We start from the raw sequence: 14,157 nt of genomic DNA on the forward strand, positions 1-14,157 counted from the left end.
TGACACTACAGAACGACAGCTGACGTTTGATATAGCCACTAGTGTGTTACATTGGTTTCCTCACACATCCAAAAACAAGATAACAAGCAAATTTGTAGATATGGGCCTCATATTAGCGAAGCGAGAAATCAGTAAGCACTGGAAGGCAACAGGGGGACCTACTAGCAGGAGATGGCGGGGCGAGTTCATAAAAAGGGCAAACAATGAAAGTACATTACACTATCAGCAGGCGCGCAGACTAAACAACGGTAAGGCATTGGAAGCGGCCGCAGCATGGGAAACGCTGGTGCAAGCACTGAGGGATTATGAAACACACGAAGACCAGATACCGCCCTCCACTACGTAGAATAAGCCCCGAGAAATAACAGGGACACCAGGAAGACTGCTACACAGTAACACCTGAGCATGACTCAAAGACAGGACTATTAATACCCTAAGCGTCGATGTCGAGAGTTGGGGTGGGCGGAGGGAGGGAACACTTCAAGAAGAAAGGGAGTTGGGGTAAGAAAATTGACGTAGAAGAAGGGTTTTAACAGAATGTAATAAAGGCATGAAGCTGCAAACATGACCAAGTTATATACCTAGTTTAAGAGGAGATTCACAGTTAATGGCGAATCGCCACTATAGTATTGAAAGAAATGTATCTTTGTGTGAATGAAGCAGAAAATCAATAAAATACGTCTTTAAAAAAAAAAAAAAAGAGCGCCAAGTGATTTAAGTAGCTTCATTGGATGAACTGCTGCTCTACTGAAGGTCCTGTGCCGTCTCCGTGTTCTGTCCCATTCTTCACCATTAAGGCACTGGAGCATGTGTGCCTAATTGACTGGCCCGACTGAAGCAGGTAAGGGTATCAGTCTGTGGAAATTGCTGTGTCCTAATCAATATAGATGGTATGACTGTAGTGCTGCCAGTTCATGCTGTGGATTCAATACCAACCCAAGGAAGTAAAGACTGCAATCCCAGAGTTGCACATCAATGGTACAAAACCCAGCACTGCCCCAGAAGTGCCCAGAGGCAACCATACTCCAAAGTTCTGAGGTAGTCGCCTTGTGGCACTATGTGCTGTACATAGCGCCTGGCAGTCATGATGGCAAAAACCTGTTAACTCAATAGGGGTACTGCCACTGGGACCCATTACATTGCCTGGAAGTCTGTCACAGTTGCCAAAATTCTGCACATAGAAAAGAGAGCTGCCAACAGCCTCTGACCAGAAACTCACCAGGGGTGACAGGACCTGATCGGCCCTTGAGGCCTGCCCACTTCGAGCAGTCATTGGAGCCCACCAAAAGCATCTGCTCCTGCCCCAGCCTCTCCAAGACACTCAGTGCATCCAGCAGCTGCACGCCTCAAGCAGGACTATTGCGTGCAGTCAAGGAAGGCCCCAACCCTGCCAGTAACCCGCCACCACAAGAAGGTTCAATCCCTGAGCTGCACCATCATAGACGTTTCATAGACTGAAAAGGCCTGGAGACCTTCAGACTGCATTCTGAGACAAATGGGGGGCTTGTAGAGGGGGGGCTGCACTTATAATAGAGATGATGGCACAGTTACCCTGAGATTTAGACCAAGGGATGAGGCAGAACATAGTGTGCCAAGATGGGGTAGTCCCACTTTGAAAGAGACTCACGCCCACCACTTAGGTATCTCAGCGTTATTGTTGTGTGTTGTATTTTGCTTTCTGTATAATAAAGTACTTGTTTATTATAAAGAGAATCACTGGGCTGATTAATTATCGTTTTCCGCTGTGGAGGTGGTATTGAGTACTAAATCCGAGTAACCCCACACAAACCTCCCTGAGAAGTTAGTGACTGCTCGCCATCACTACCTCTAACAGTTAAGTGCTAAAAGGGTTGGTGTTTGTCTTGTTTGCGGAACCAAAGTAGAACAGGCCTGTTACAACAGAGGCAAACAATCCCAGCCCCACGGCTGTGGCCAAGTAGACCAAGCCTGGCCCATGACTTCCCAGTGTGGTCTGACAATTATACATATACTGTTAGTAAAATATAAAGGTCTTGACAAATGCCAGACTAAACAAGCATTTGCAATGCAATAGGTCTCGCATTTGCGAGAGTTTGTGCTATTGGCATTTTAAATGACAAAGTCTTTAATTTATGTTTTGGAAACCTTAAGCGGTACGTAAACACGCACTTTGCACTTATAGTCATTGCTTATGAGAAGCAAGTCTGGCAGTAAAAGGGGTGCAGTTACAGACAACCTTGCTTCTCATAAGCAACAACTATATATCAGTGTATTGAGTTACCTCAAAGGTAGCAAAAGATCCTCTAGCCAAGGTAGAGAGTTATTCGCCGATCAACTAAAGTAAAACGTATAATATGATTAATTTGTTTCTGGCAGCAGTACAGAATGTAAGAATGCAGCCCGGCCAGGGTTCTCATACATGCCAAATTTCCACCCTACATACTTTGCACAGATATAAGGTTTTTTTACTGTGTGTGGCAGAGTCCCCCAGTGCAACTAGTCTCTGATGTCAGCAACTTGAAAAAGTGACACAGATTTTCCCACATGCCTCTGGTGGTGTAGCCAAAATATAGATCTGGTATAACATACACACTCCAGAAACTATAGAACTGGCACTCTGAACCCATGAAAATGTCAGACATAAGTAATCTCAAAACTTGGTAATTATGCCTTCACAGGCATAAAGGTTAGATTTATGCCTGTTGTCGAGTTATACATGTATGCTATCCCTTCATTTGTCATTGTGTTTGGTGAAAGGGAATAGACTTGGAAGGAGAGAGCGGACAGATTGTTTTAGGCGCTTCGGAATATGAGGTAAGCATTAAAGAAATAATGCTAGACATCGGTAACAAAAATGTAAATGTCTGCAAAGGAATAGCTTTCAATTGTAACTCAGGAACAGCTGCATACAGCATTAATGTTTTCCACATCAATGTATGAGCAGCGCATGTAGGCCAGGCATATGCTTTGCATTATGGGGCATGTAGTCTTCTGTACTATACCCAATTATAAAAGCAGGAGTAGAAGATACAGATGCAAAGCAAAAACCCGGGATTGTATAAGCTACTGCAGCTGGAATTGGGAGAACTGCACTGCGACGGTTATAGTTCAAAATAAAGCGTGAAGTTTATATCATTTTTAAAATGTATATGTTCTTGTGAAAACAAAACCAATGACCGGTCTGTGCATTATTGTTAAGAGCATGCCCTTTACAGGAATGTGAAGAATGCAGTAAACTCGCAGTCACGGTCAATGTGAACCTGGCGATTATCTTTAAAAAAAAAAAAAATTGTAGCAGAAAAGGGCAAAATAAACACCTAACTTAATGAGAAACTCTAAAGACGAAAAATAGTCAAAATGCAGCTGCACTACAGATAAACTGAGCGCCACAATTTCAGACAAAATATCTGCTGGCTGCTTTACTCGTGACATCACATAGGGTTTTTAAAAGAACATTTTAGACTAGTATCCAAAAACGTTTTTAAGAGCAGGAAATCAAAGTTGAGAAATGCATTTGGAGAAGATAGTTGTAGCCCTGCTTAGTGTATTTTAAGTGATATAAAGTTCCTTTTCTCTCGTTTTTCAGCAAAACTGAACCAGCGTAGCATAATACTGTACAGATCTTAAGAAGAAACAATGGATTCCTCTCAGGTGGCTCACCTAATGGGTCCAGCAACTTTTCATCTAGTTGTTTTTAATAAAGCGTGTTGAAAAAAAAGGTAGAGTAACCTTGCCAAGGAAATGGTAAAAATGCTGCTGTATTTTTCAGAGTGCTGAGAAACTGAACATCCTGCGTGCCATGCTGAATGATTTTGGGTGACCTGGAAGAATGCTGTGAATGATATGAATTGTTCTGCTGTCTTTGTTGCTGTAGAGCTTCTCTTGGTGCAGACAGAGGAAGTAACAGCACCCAGCGATAACAGAGATATGTCTCCTTATCAACAGACTTTACCTTCACATAACCACGTAAGTCAGCTGACGCTGCACTTAGTATTTAAAAGTGAAAGCGTGTCCCGGCGGCACTGTCCGACCATGTGGAGTTGACAGTCCGGGTTCCCAAATCCGCCCGCCCCCCTGGGGCGTGGAGGCTGCGTGAGACCCTCTTACTGAGGCCGGAGGTCACCAAGCAACTCCACACATGCCTCACTGACTATCTGGCTGTTAATGATGTCCCCGAGACCTCGATGTCCGCCCTTTGGGGAGCCTTGAAAGCGGTGGCTCGCGGCGAACTTATCACCATTGCGGCGGCTGAGGCCAAGGACCGCAAGGCGAAGAGGGATGACCTTACTGCTCGGGTCTCTGAACTAGAAAGGGTCCATAGCCGCCCGGAGCCCCGCGGGTCTGGAGGCAACTGAAAGCCGCCAGAGCCCAATTACCCAGCTTAGACACGGACCGCGCAGAGTTTGCTGCACTGCGCCTTCGTCACTCTTATTACACGGGGGGAAATAAAACGGGCCGCTTACTCGCTAGCGCCCTGAAGGCGAATACCCAGCGCTCCAAAATCGTCGGCTTTACGGATGACTCTGGCCTGGAGGTCACCGGTGACGCCCAGGTCGCAGAGGCATTAAAGACATTCTATGCCACTCTATACAAGGCCGACTCGGTTCCGCCAGAGGAGGTTCGTACTTATTTGGACTCGGCAAGGGTCACAGAGCTGTCGCGGGACAATGCGGACGCCCTAGATGCCCCTATCCGCTTGGATGAAGTTATCTCATCGCCTTCGCCCTCTTAAATCCCCGGGACCTGATGGCTTTTCAGCCGGGTTCTACAAAATTTTCGGCCAGCTACTAGCTCCGGTTCTCACCCGGCTTTTCAATTCCTTTGAGGGTCCGAGCTCCATTACCTCGGATATGCTAGCTGCTGAGATAGTGGTGCTACCCAAGCCGGGCAAAAAACCCACATGTTGCTCAGCGTTTCGTCCTATATCCCTACTTAACCTGGATTTTAAAATCTTCACGGGGGTCCTGGCGGCGCGCCTTGGTCCATGCTTGCCCGGAATTCTGGAACCCGACCAGTCGGGCTTTGTTCCAAATCGCCAATGCATCGATAACACTAAACGACTACTTCATCTGATTGACAAAGCGCACTTCCAAAACTCGGATTCTGTGCTACTAGCGGTCGACACGGAGAAGGCGTTCGACCGGGTTGACTGGACTTACCTTCAACAGGTCCTACAGCGCTTCCGCATAGGGGATGGCTTTCAGGCCTGGGTCGCGAGCTGCTACCACCGCCCCCAAGCTCGGGTCCGGATGGGTGGCCTCCGCTCGGATCCTTTTGAGATTCAAGAAGGAACAAGGCAGGGATGCCCACTTTCGCCCCTCCTGTTTGCCTTATATATAGAACCCCTTGCGCAGAGAATCCGTGACAACTCAGCCATCCAAGGCATGTCCTTCGGCCGGGAACCTCATGTGATCGGCCTATACGCCGACGACATCATAGCTGCCCTGGACAGCTCGGTCCCCGCCTTCCTGACAGAGTTGGACTCATTTGGCGCTCTCTCTGGGTTCAAAATCAACAGAGGGAAATCCCTCATTCTGCCTCTGGGCAGCAATGTCCAGACACAAGCATCTCCACCTGTTTATGGGGGAGGATTATTATCGACCTCACGCCTTCCATACTTGGGTGTGACACTTACCACGTCCGCGGAGTCTACACTGACTCTCAATTACGCGACCCTTTCCTCCTAGATCCGGTCCGATCTCGCACGCTGGTCCAAGCAACCCCTCTCCCTGCTGGGACGTGTCGCGGCGGTGAAAATGTCAGCCCTGCCTAAAATTCTGTACATCTTCCAGACCCTTCCGGTGCTACCGCCGGCTGGCACCATTGCGACATTACAGGCTGCTTTCCACCATTTCATCTGGTAGGGCAAACGAGCCCGCCTACACAAACGACTAGCATATAGGAGCACGGACGAAGGAGGCCTCGGGGTCCCCAACCTTTTCCAATATTTTCAGGCTGCACAGCTTAGATATCTGGTGGAGTGGTTCAGGCCAGAGTCCGAGAAACGCTGGTTGTTTCAAGACTGGGCAATGGCCCGAACATCTCCCTGGAAAATTCCATTCCTGCCCGACAGCACAGGCCACGTTACCTCCTGCGGTCTCCCATTACTCGCACTGTTCTGCAAGTCTGGAACGCGGTGGCAGTCAAAAAAGGGCTCACCACCTTCCCCTCTCCGCTTACTCCTGTCCTGGACAATCCAGACTTCCCGCCGGGCAACGCCCCTCATGCATTCCCGCAATGGCGCGGCATCAGCCGCCTCTCCGCTGACCACTTCTTCGACCTGCAGGGTTTCCTTACCCTACCGGATATCATCCAGGGTTATGACGTTGTCTCCCCCCATTTATTTCAGTATTTCCAGCTTAGACACTGGCTCACACATCCGGACGTTGTCACCCTGGTTGGCAGACCCATGACGACCTTTGAGAAGTGGCTTGTGATGAAGGAAACGGACAGACATCTTATCACTGAGATTTATAAAATGCTTACGCCCTCCGCTCCTTCGGGCAAGACGGCAGATCAAAAGCGATGGGAGACAGAACTAGGGAGGGCCCTATCACCCAAGGAATGGAGCTTACTACAGAGCCTCGCCCACCACTCGAAACACCGCAGGTAGGGAGGCGGCGACGAAGTTAGCTATATACTGGCACCTTACCCCAGTCCGGCTCAACAAAAGTAATTCCACGCGCAGCGCGCTATGCTGGAGGGGCTGCGGAGAAAGAGGCACCTTAACTCACCTCTGGGAGTGCCGAGAAGTCCAGGACTACTGGAAGGCAGTCTTAGATGATATTGATCTTACGTTTGATACTGAAATTCCTAGATTCCCAGCTTATACCATTTTAGGCTTACCTAACGCACTCACCTTCCCCCTAAAATCTCCCAGAGGCCGCCAGATGGGGATCGCCATGCAAGCCACAACACATTCTGTCCCTCTGGGGTTCCAACACCAGGCCCACTCATACGGGTTGGTTGCATAAAATATGGTTCACCTTAGGAATGGAACGTATCCACGCCACGCTCACGCACTCCACGGCTGCCTACCAGAAGGTTTGGATCCCACTGCTTTCCCTTCTATCCAAAGAATTCAACGAGGTCACATGCCCTAAATACCTTCGCATATTACGACTCACGGCAACCACACATGACCCCTAGAGCCCATCTGGGTAACTGCACTATCTGCTATATGAATGTAGCTATGTTTGTTTCACTGGTTTGGCACACTGAGTGGGGTGGGAGACGGGCAAGTTTTGGTTCTGGTTTTCACTTATACAATTTCATCGCCTCGCTATAAGGGACATTTGCAACTCAGGCACTGAATCTTTGCCATGTCAAATACAATCGGCCATCTATTTGCTTTACGAACTCGGTGTACCTATCTGCTTTAGTGGCCTCTCTTGCCTGATGTGCCTCTTTCATGCTGTAATGTTTATCGCTACTTTTGAAAACAATAAAACAAATGTAAAACTAAAAGTGAAAGCGGGCCCACGCAGAGTATTTAAAAGTGAAAGTGGGTGTGGCTATTAGTAATTAAAAGTTAAGGCGAGTGTTGTGTTTTGTATGTACAAGTGAAAGCGGGCACTGTAAAATTTACAGCGTAGGTCCCATGCTGCTTGGAAAATATCAAATGACCGCAATGGCTGCAATCCGTTACACTGCCCTAACAAGGAGGGTGGGGGAGAAGGGAGTGAGAGCAGAGGGGGGTGGGGGGGCTGAAGGAGCATGGAAAGAGTCAACAATCAATCCATTAACAGCTCACCGCTTGTGAAAGGGCGCTGTGCTGATAATTTATGCGTGTCACACACTTGTAAATTAAATAAACAAGTGCTGCATAATGACTTCCCCAGCCTTCCACCCAGGGGCACCCAGACTACCTCTGCGCCAGACGCTGCCTGCCAGCTCCCAGCCTCTGGATCTCCGAGCGAGATGATCTGGACCCGACAGGGGGAGGGAGGGAAAATGAAAGAGCGCCGTGGTCGCGCGGTAACAAGGCGGAAGAGACTCGAGACGACAGCGGCCACGCGAGGGCACATCTCCTATCCTAGTAGTGATCGAGAGAGTGACAACTGAATGCAGCGCACAGAAGAATGGGGAGGTTCAGTCATGGGAAGCAGCAAATATCTTTTGAAACCTGGTCCATTGGAAAAGGGGGTATTAGGGTAGGTTCAGATTTGAAAGCTTTTCCTAATGGATGTAAGAGTTGCGCTCTGCGTTTATAATGGGGAGTAGGCACCGTGAATGGAGCTTGACAAGATGTTCACATTTGCAAGTCATGTTCTTTTGCTATACGCTGCTTTTAAGTAAGGTGGTGTTTGTGAGGATTATGGTACCCTCTGTTAAGGAGATCATCGTGCACGGGGGCATCCTGCACACGCACGCGTGAAGGCGTATGAAAAAGACAAGGTTGCGAGGAGCACGCGCTATCGCAAAGCAGCGTCCCGCGAGTGTTAAAGACACGCCGTGCACATGCCCATATGTGTCCGGGACCAAGCTGATAGACACGCCAAGAGCGTGCACATCGGCTGTCTGGGAAAGTGCACATCTCCTGTCCCCCTTCCAAACTCAAGTCGACGACAATAGATCTCGCTAGCGAGCAGCTTCGCTGCGTCACTAGGTGAGACCTAAAAAGGGCAGAAAACCTTTTCCGTCTTACCTAGCTACACAGTACATTTGTGCTTTTGTTTGTTTTGTAATATTGCTTACGCATGATTTGGATCCTGAGCTGGTTTTCTTCCTTACACGAGATACACACAAAATATTTGAATTATATTGGTAGTTGAAAGGAACCCCATTAATAAAATGGTGAGTGCAGGTAAACTTATGCATGTTTCCTAAGAATACATTGATGTATCTGATCATTTGCAATTGGGGTTATGCAGAGCTAAAGAGGCCATCCATTAGGAATTGGGGGAAGAATGTGTTAATCATATGAACCTATTCTTAATATTACTGAAGGCTACTCTTATTATTACTGAACCATTTCTTCATATTTCTGAAGCCTTTTCTCAATATCCCTGAAGGTAAATTTACTGACTTATAGAGGTCTGCTGTGCTTCAAAAACTAAATTATTATTGGAATTGTTTTTAAAATTCCTCCCTGTACTGCATATCATAATTGAATACATTGTTCAGTTATTTTCAAATGGTTTCATAAATAACAAAACCTAATGTTTCGAATGTCATTTTAATTCAACAGGTGAACAAGCTATGAAAGTGCAAAGTGGGAATGGCGAAATTGAAAAACGTGCAAAAAAACTTCATTGCAAAGCTTCCTCCAAAAAGGCTAGAGTGAAGGTGATCCAGATATCTGAAAATTATACCAATTATAAAAGGCACCTATGGTCAACAGTTAATTGGAAACGTAGAGCAGAATACACTACGCAATATGCAATTGATTCCTTAAATGACACATATACTAGCGTCCAAGAAGCAACATCCACAGTTCAGAAACCATCTACAAATAATGAGAGAGAAAGTGATTTGTGGAATGCACAGGTTTTTACGAGTCAAGAAAGTGGCAAGTATTCCTGTGGATTGTATGTTCCTCCCGAAGGTAAAAAACTTTTTGCACCCAACATGAGGCTTACAGAATGCCAAACCATGCCAATCAAAGCGTCTCTTAAAGAGAAACGTTTTCAATGCTCACTATGTGGAAGAAGCTTTAATCAGAAGGGACATCTTAATCGTCATCAGAGAACACATACAGGAGAGAGACCTTATCATTGCCCTGAATGCAACAGATGTTTTAGTCATAACCACAGTCTTCTACGTCACCAGAGAATACATTCAGGAGAGAGCCCATATCAATGTGAAGTTTGTCTGAAATTTTTCAAGTGGAAGGAAGGTCTTCTTAAGCATCAGAAATCACATATAGACCATCAAAATAGCCAAGAATAAAATTTCTCCTTTAGAAACCACAGTCAGTGCCTGCAATGGAGATATAATAAATAAAACAGAAGAGCTCAAAGAGAACTTTGAATCTGAGGAACATACCCGAATAATGGAAGATAACTGCTTTAGAAAATTCAAAGTAGAACTTGTAAACTCAATAAAAAGGTGAACTAAGTTATGCATGTTTATTCTGATGAACATATTCTTATCACAGAAAGAGAACTATAGTAGAACATTCAAAGTAGGATCAGTAAGATCAGTAAAAATACGAGCTAATGTATTTATTTCCAAAGGATCTCAAATTACCTCAGAGATAAATTTCATTAATTGGAATAACAGTAAGACAATCAAGATGTCCACTGCATAGTTCCAACCCAAGCAGAAAAATACTGACAACTTTAGAAATACAAAATTTAAAACACAATTAATAAGAAAAATCGCGTTTGGTAAAGAAGTTCTGAAATGCAAGATGTGTTTTTTTCTGAAATGGAGTCATGAGAAATGTTGGGATTTCACTAATTTTTTCCAGCATTGCAGCCTTTTTGGATTAATGTCCATAATGTATATGAATAAAAATAAAAAGAGACGCCCAAGTTATTTCTCACATATTCTGCATCGCAGTCAGGAAGGAATCAGAATTTATTAAAGTGTCAATCACCTTACCACATTCCTTAAATTGAGCTAGATTGCTTCAGTTCGGTTACATCTGAAAAACTGACAACTTTTGGGGCATGCTACTTTTTTCATTCAAAAAGTACTTTAAACAGTAGGGCTTCTTGTTGCACCAGCTTTTCATTGTCAGCGTAATTTCGGAACCCAGGATAAAGTAATGACAGCCTAATTATCATAAACAATACAGCATGGTTAACCTTCATTTACCTTCCACGTCCAGCTAAAATAATTCCATAAAAACATCCGACCAGAAATAATTCACACTATAATATTTCAGTGGTCAGATAAGCAACAGCAAAATTAGTCAAGGGAGAGGGCACTCCTAGGTACTTTTTATTCAAGAGAGGTTGAGCAGGGCTTCACCTAAAGCTCACAGACTCAATTCCCACTAAACAATCTACTAGTGTCCTCCTCCCTGCATTGTATGCTTAATAAAAAGCAGATTCTAAACTTATACTTTAAATGTTTCTGATTTTGCTTCTTTTTTTATTCAACCAGGTATTTCAATTGTTATTTTAATATTGTTTACATTTTAGTATGTTTTTGTAATTCTAACTATATTTTATTTCCACTAATATTAGTAAACCTATTTTGTATTTATTTTGAATAAAACATTGTGTCGAATATATTAATAAATGAATTTTTTATGCTTTTATTGACATGCTTGCTCTGAGCTGTATCCGAGGCTTGGAATTGGAGAAAGCGTTTGGAAAAAAAAAAATTATATATATATATATATATATGCTATCTTTGCTAAAAGTTCGTAAAGCACGCTCTCAGGACAAAGACAAGTAATCACATAGTCTCCATAGTGCTGTTTATTTCATTTATGAAATAAACAGCACTATGGAGACTATGTGATTACTTGTCTTTGTCCTGAGAGCGTGCTTTACGAACTTTTAGCAAAGATAGCAGGAATTTGTCGGCTTTACTCCGCCGGCGTGCACGCCACCTCTCACGGGTCACAGGGGATCCAGAAGGAGTCGTTTGCTTCATATATATATATATATATATATATATATATATATATATATATATATGCAACAACCCCTCCTCCATAAGAAAAGAGACGTGACCCACAAGGGAGATTAAAAGGAGCACTTTACTGAACACAGGTCTCGGGCGAATGCATTTCGGCACTCATTGCCTTCTTCAGCGCCCCTCTCCAGTTGCTCCTTGGGCTGCGAATAGTCTGCCAGTCACGCTGCTGTTAACAATTGCCAGGCTCCGCCCCCTCGATGTAGTGCAATCCAATTGTGTAGTCCCATGTGGTGGAACTACACTTCCCACAAAGCCGCAATGCTGTGCCTCGTGGAAAAAGTAAGTTGCTGTGGGGTGATGAAGATCGAGTCGGCTTTCGTGACAGGCGCAGCCATTGAAGTGTCTTGGAGAGGTGAGGCGAATGAACACTTCGGTGCCCCCTCGAGTCCCCCTTGTTGGACCGCCGCAACCTCTCTGCATAGTATCCATTGCGGGGGTTGGCGCGGGGATCCCGGTCACCCAAAGAGGGGATATAAATATCCGCCTGCCGCGTTGTCTGCCATGCGTCCTGGTGAGTAATGGACAGAATTGCTAACGCAATGTATGAAGAGTGCTCAAACGAGCTCGCCAGTAAGTCCATACCACTTAGGCGGCGGGGGTACACGTAACTGCGCCCTGGCCTGGCGCACAATGTCTGCAACAACCCCTCCTCCATAAGAAAAGAGACGTGACCCACAAGGGAGATTAAAAGGAGCACTTTACTGAACACAGTTCTCGGGCGAATGCATTTCGGCACTCATTGCCTTCTTCAGCGCCCCTCTCCAGTTGCTCCTTGGGCTGCGAATAGTCTGCCAGTCACGCTGCTGTTAACAATTGCCATGCTCCGCCCCCTCGATGTAGTGCAATCCAATTGTGTAGTCCCATGTGGTGGAACTACACTTCCCACAAAGCCGCAATGCTGTGCCTCGTGGAAAAAGTAAGTTGCTGTGGGGTGATGAAGATCGAGTCGGCTTTCGTGACAGGCGCAGCCATTGAAGTGTCTTGGAGAGGTGAGGCGAATGAACACTTCGGTGCCCCCTCGAGTCCCCCTTGTTGGACCGCCGCAACCTCTCTGCATAGTATCCATTGCGGGGGTTGGCGCGGGGATCCCGGTCACCCAAAGAGGGGATATAAATATCCGCCTGGCGCGTTGTCTGCCATGCGTCCTGGTGAGTAATGGACAGAATTGCTAACGCAATGTATGAAGAGAGCTCAAACGAGCTCGCCAGTAAGTCCATACCACTTAGGCGGCGGGGGTACACGTAACTGCGCCCTGGCCTGGCGCACAATGTCTGCAACAACCCCTCCTCCATAAGAAAAGAGACGTGACCCACAAGGGAGATTAAAAGGAGCACTTTACTGAAAACAGGTCTCGGGCGAATGCATTTCGGCACTCATTGCCTTCTTCAGCGCCCCTCTCCAGTTGCTCCTTGGGCTGCGAATAGTCTGCCAGTCACGCTGCTGTTAACAATTGCCATGCTCTGCCCCCTCGATGTAGTGCAATCCAATTGTGTAGTCCCATGTGGTGGAACTACACTTCCCACAAAGCCGCAATGCTGTGCCTCGTGGAAAAAGTAAGTTGCTGTGGGGTGATGAAGATCGAGTCGGCTTTCGTGACAGACGCAGCCATTGAAGTGTCTTGGAGAGGTGAGGCGAATGAACACTTCGGTGCCCCCTCGAGTCCCCCTTGTTGGACCGCCGCAACCTCTCTGCATAGTATCCATTGCGGGGGTTGGCGCGGGGATCCCGGTCACCCAAAGAGGGGATATAAATATCCGCCTGGCGCGTTGTCTGCCATGCGTCCTGGTGAGTAATGGACAGAATTGCTAACGCAATGTATGAAGAGTGCTCAAACGAGCTCGCCAGTAAGTCCATACCACTTAGGCGGCGGGGGTACACGTAACTGCGCCCTGGCCTGGCGCACAATGTCTGCAACAACCCCTCCTCCATAAGAAAAGAGACGTGACCCACAAGGGAGATTAAAAGGAGCACTTTACTGAACACAGGTCTCGGGCGAATGCATTTCGGCACTCATTGCCTTCTTCAGCGCCCCTCTCCAGTTGCTCCTTGGGCTGCGAATAGTCTGCCAGTCACGCTGCTGTTAACAATTGCCATGCTCCGCCCCCTCGATGTAGTGCAATCCAATTGTGTAGTCCCATGTGGTGGAACTACACTTCCCACAAAGCCGCAATGCTGTGCCTCGTGGAAAAAGTAAGTTGCTGTGGGGTGATGAAGATCGAGTCGGCTTTCGTGACAGGCGCAGCCATTGAAGTGTCTTGGAGAGGTGAGGCGAATGAACACTTCGGTGCCCCCTCGAGTCCCCCTTGTTGGACCGCCGCAACCTCTCTGCATAGTATCCATTGCGGGGGTTGGCGCGGGGATCCCGGTCACCCAAAGAGGGGATATAAATATCCGCCTGGCGCGTTGTCTGCCATGCGTCCTGGTGAGTAATGGACAGAATTGCTAACGCAATGTATGAAGAGTGCTCAAACGAGCTCGCCAGTAAGTCCACACCACTTAGGCGGCGGGGGTACACGTAACTGCGCCCTGGCCTGGCGCACAATGTCTGCAACAACCCCTCCTCCATAAGAAAAGAGACGT

General features: G+C 46.6%; 1 protein-coding gene across 1 annotated transcript in view; it reads left to right on the plus strand.

Moving 5' to 3' along the window:
* LOC144755288 (uncharacterized) overlaps positions 1-11,172 on the plus strand; it is a 140,189-nt gene extending 129,017 nt beyond the window's left edge. Inside the window, exon 9 of the mRNA XM_078644068.1 lies at positions 9,170-11,172. Within this exon, the coding sequence (XP_078500194.1) occupies positions 9,170-9,870 (701 nt within the window). The 3' untranslated portion in view covers positions 9,871-11,172. The remainder of the gene's footprint in view (positions 1-9,169) is intronic.
* Positions 11,173-14,157: the final 2,985 nt, after the last annotated feature.

This window comes from Lissotriton helveticus, chromosome 5_1 (assembly GCF_964261635.1).
Source record: "Lissotriton helveticus chromosome 5_1, aLisHel1.1, whole genome shotgun sequence".
NCBI lineage: Eukaryota > Metazoa > Chordata > Amphibia > Caudata > Salamandridae > Lissotriton > Lissotriton helveticus.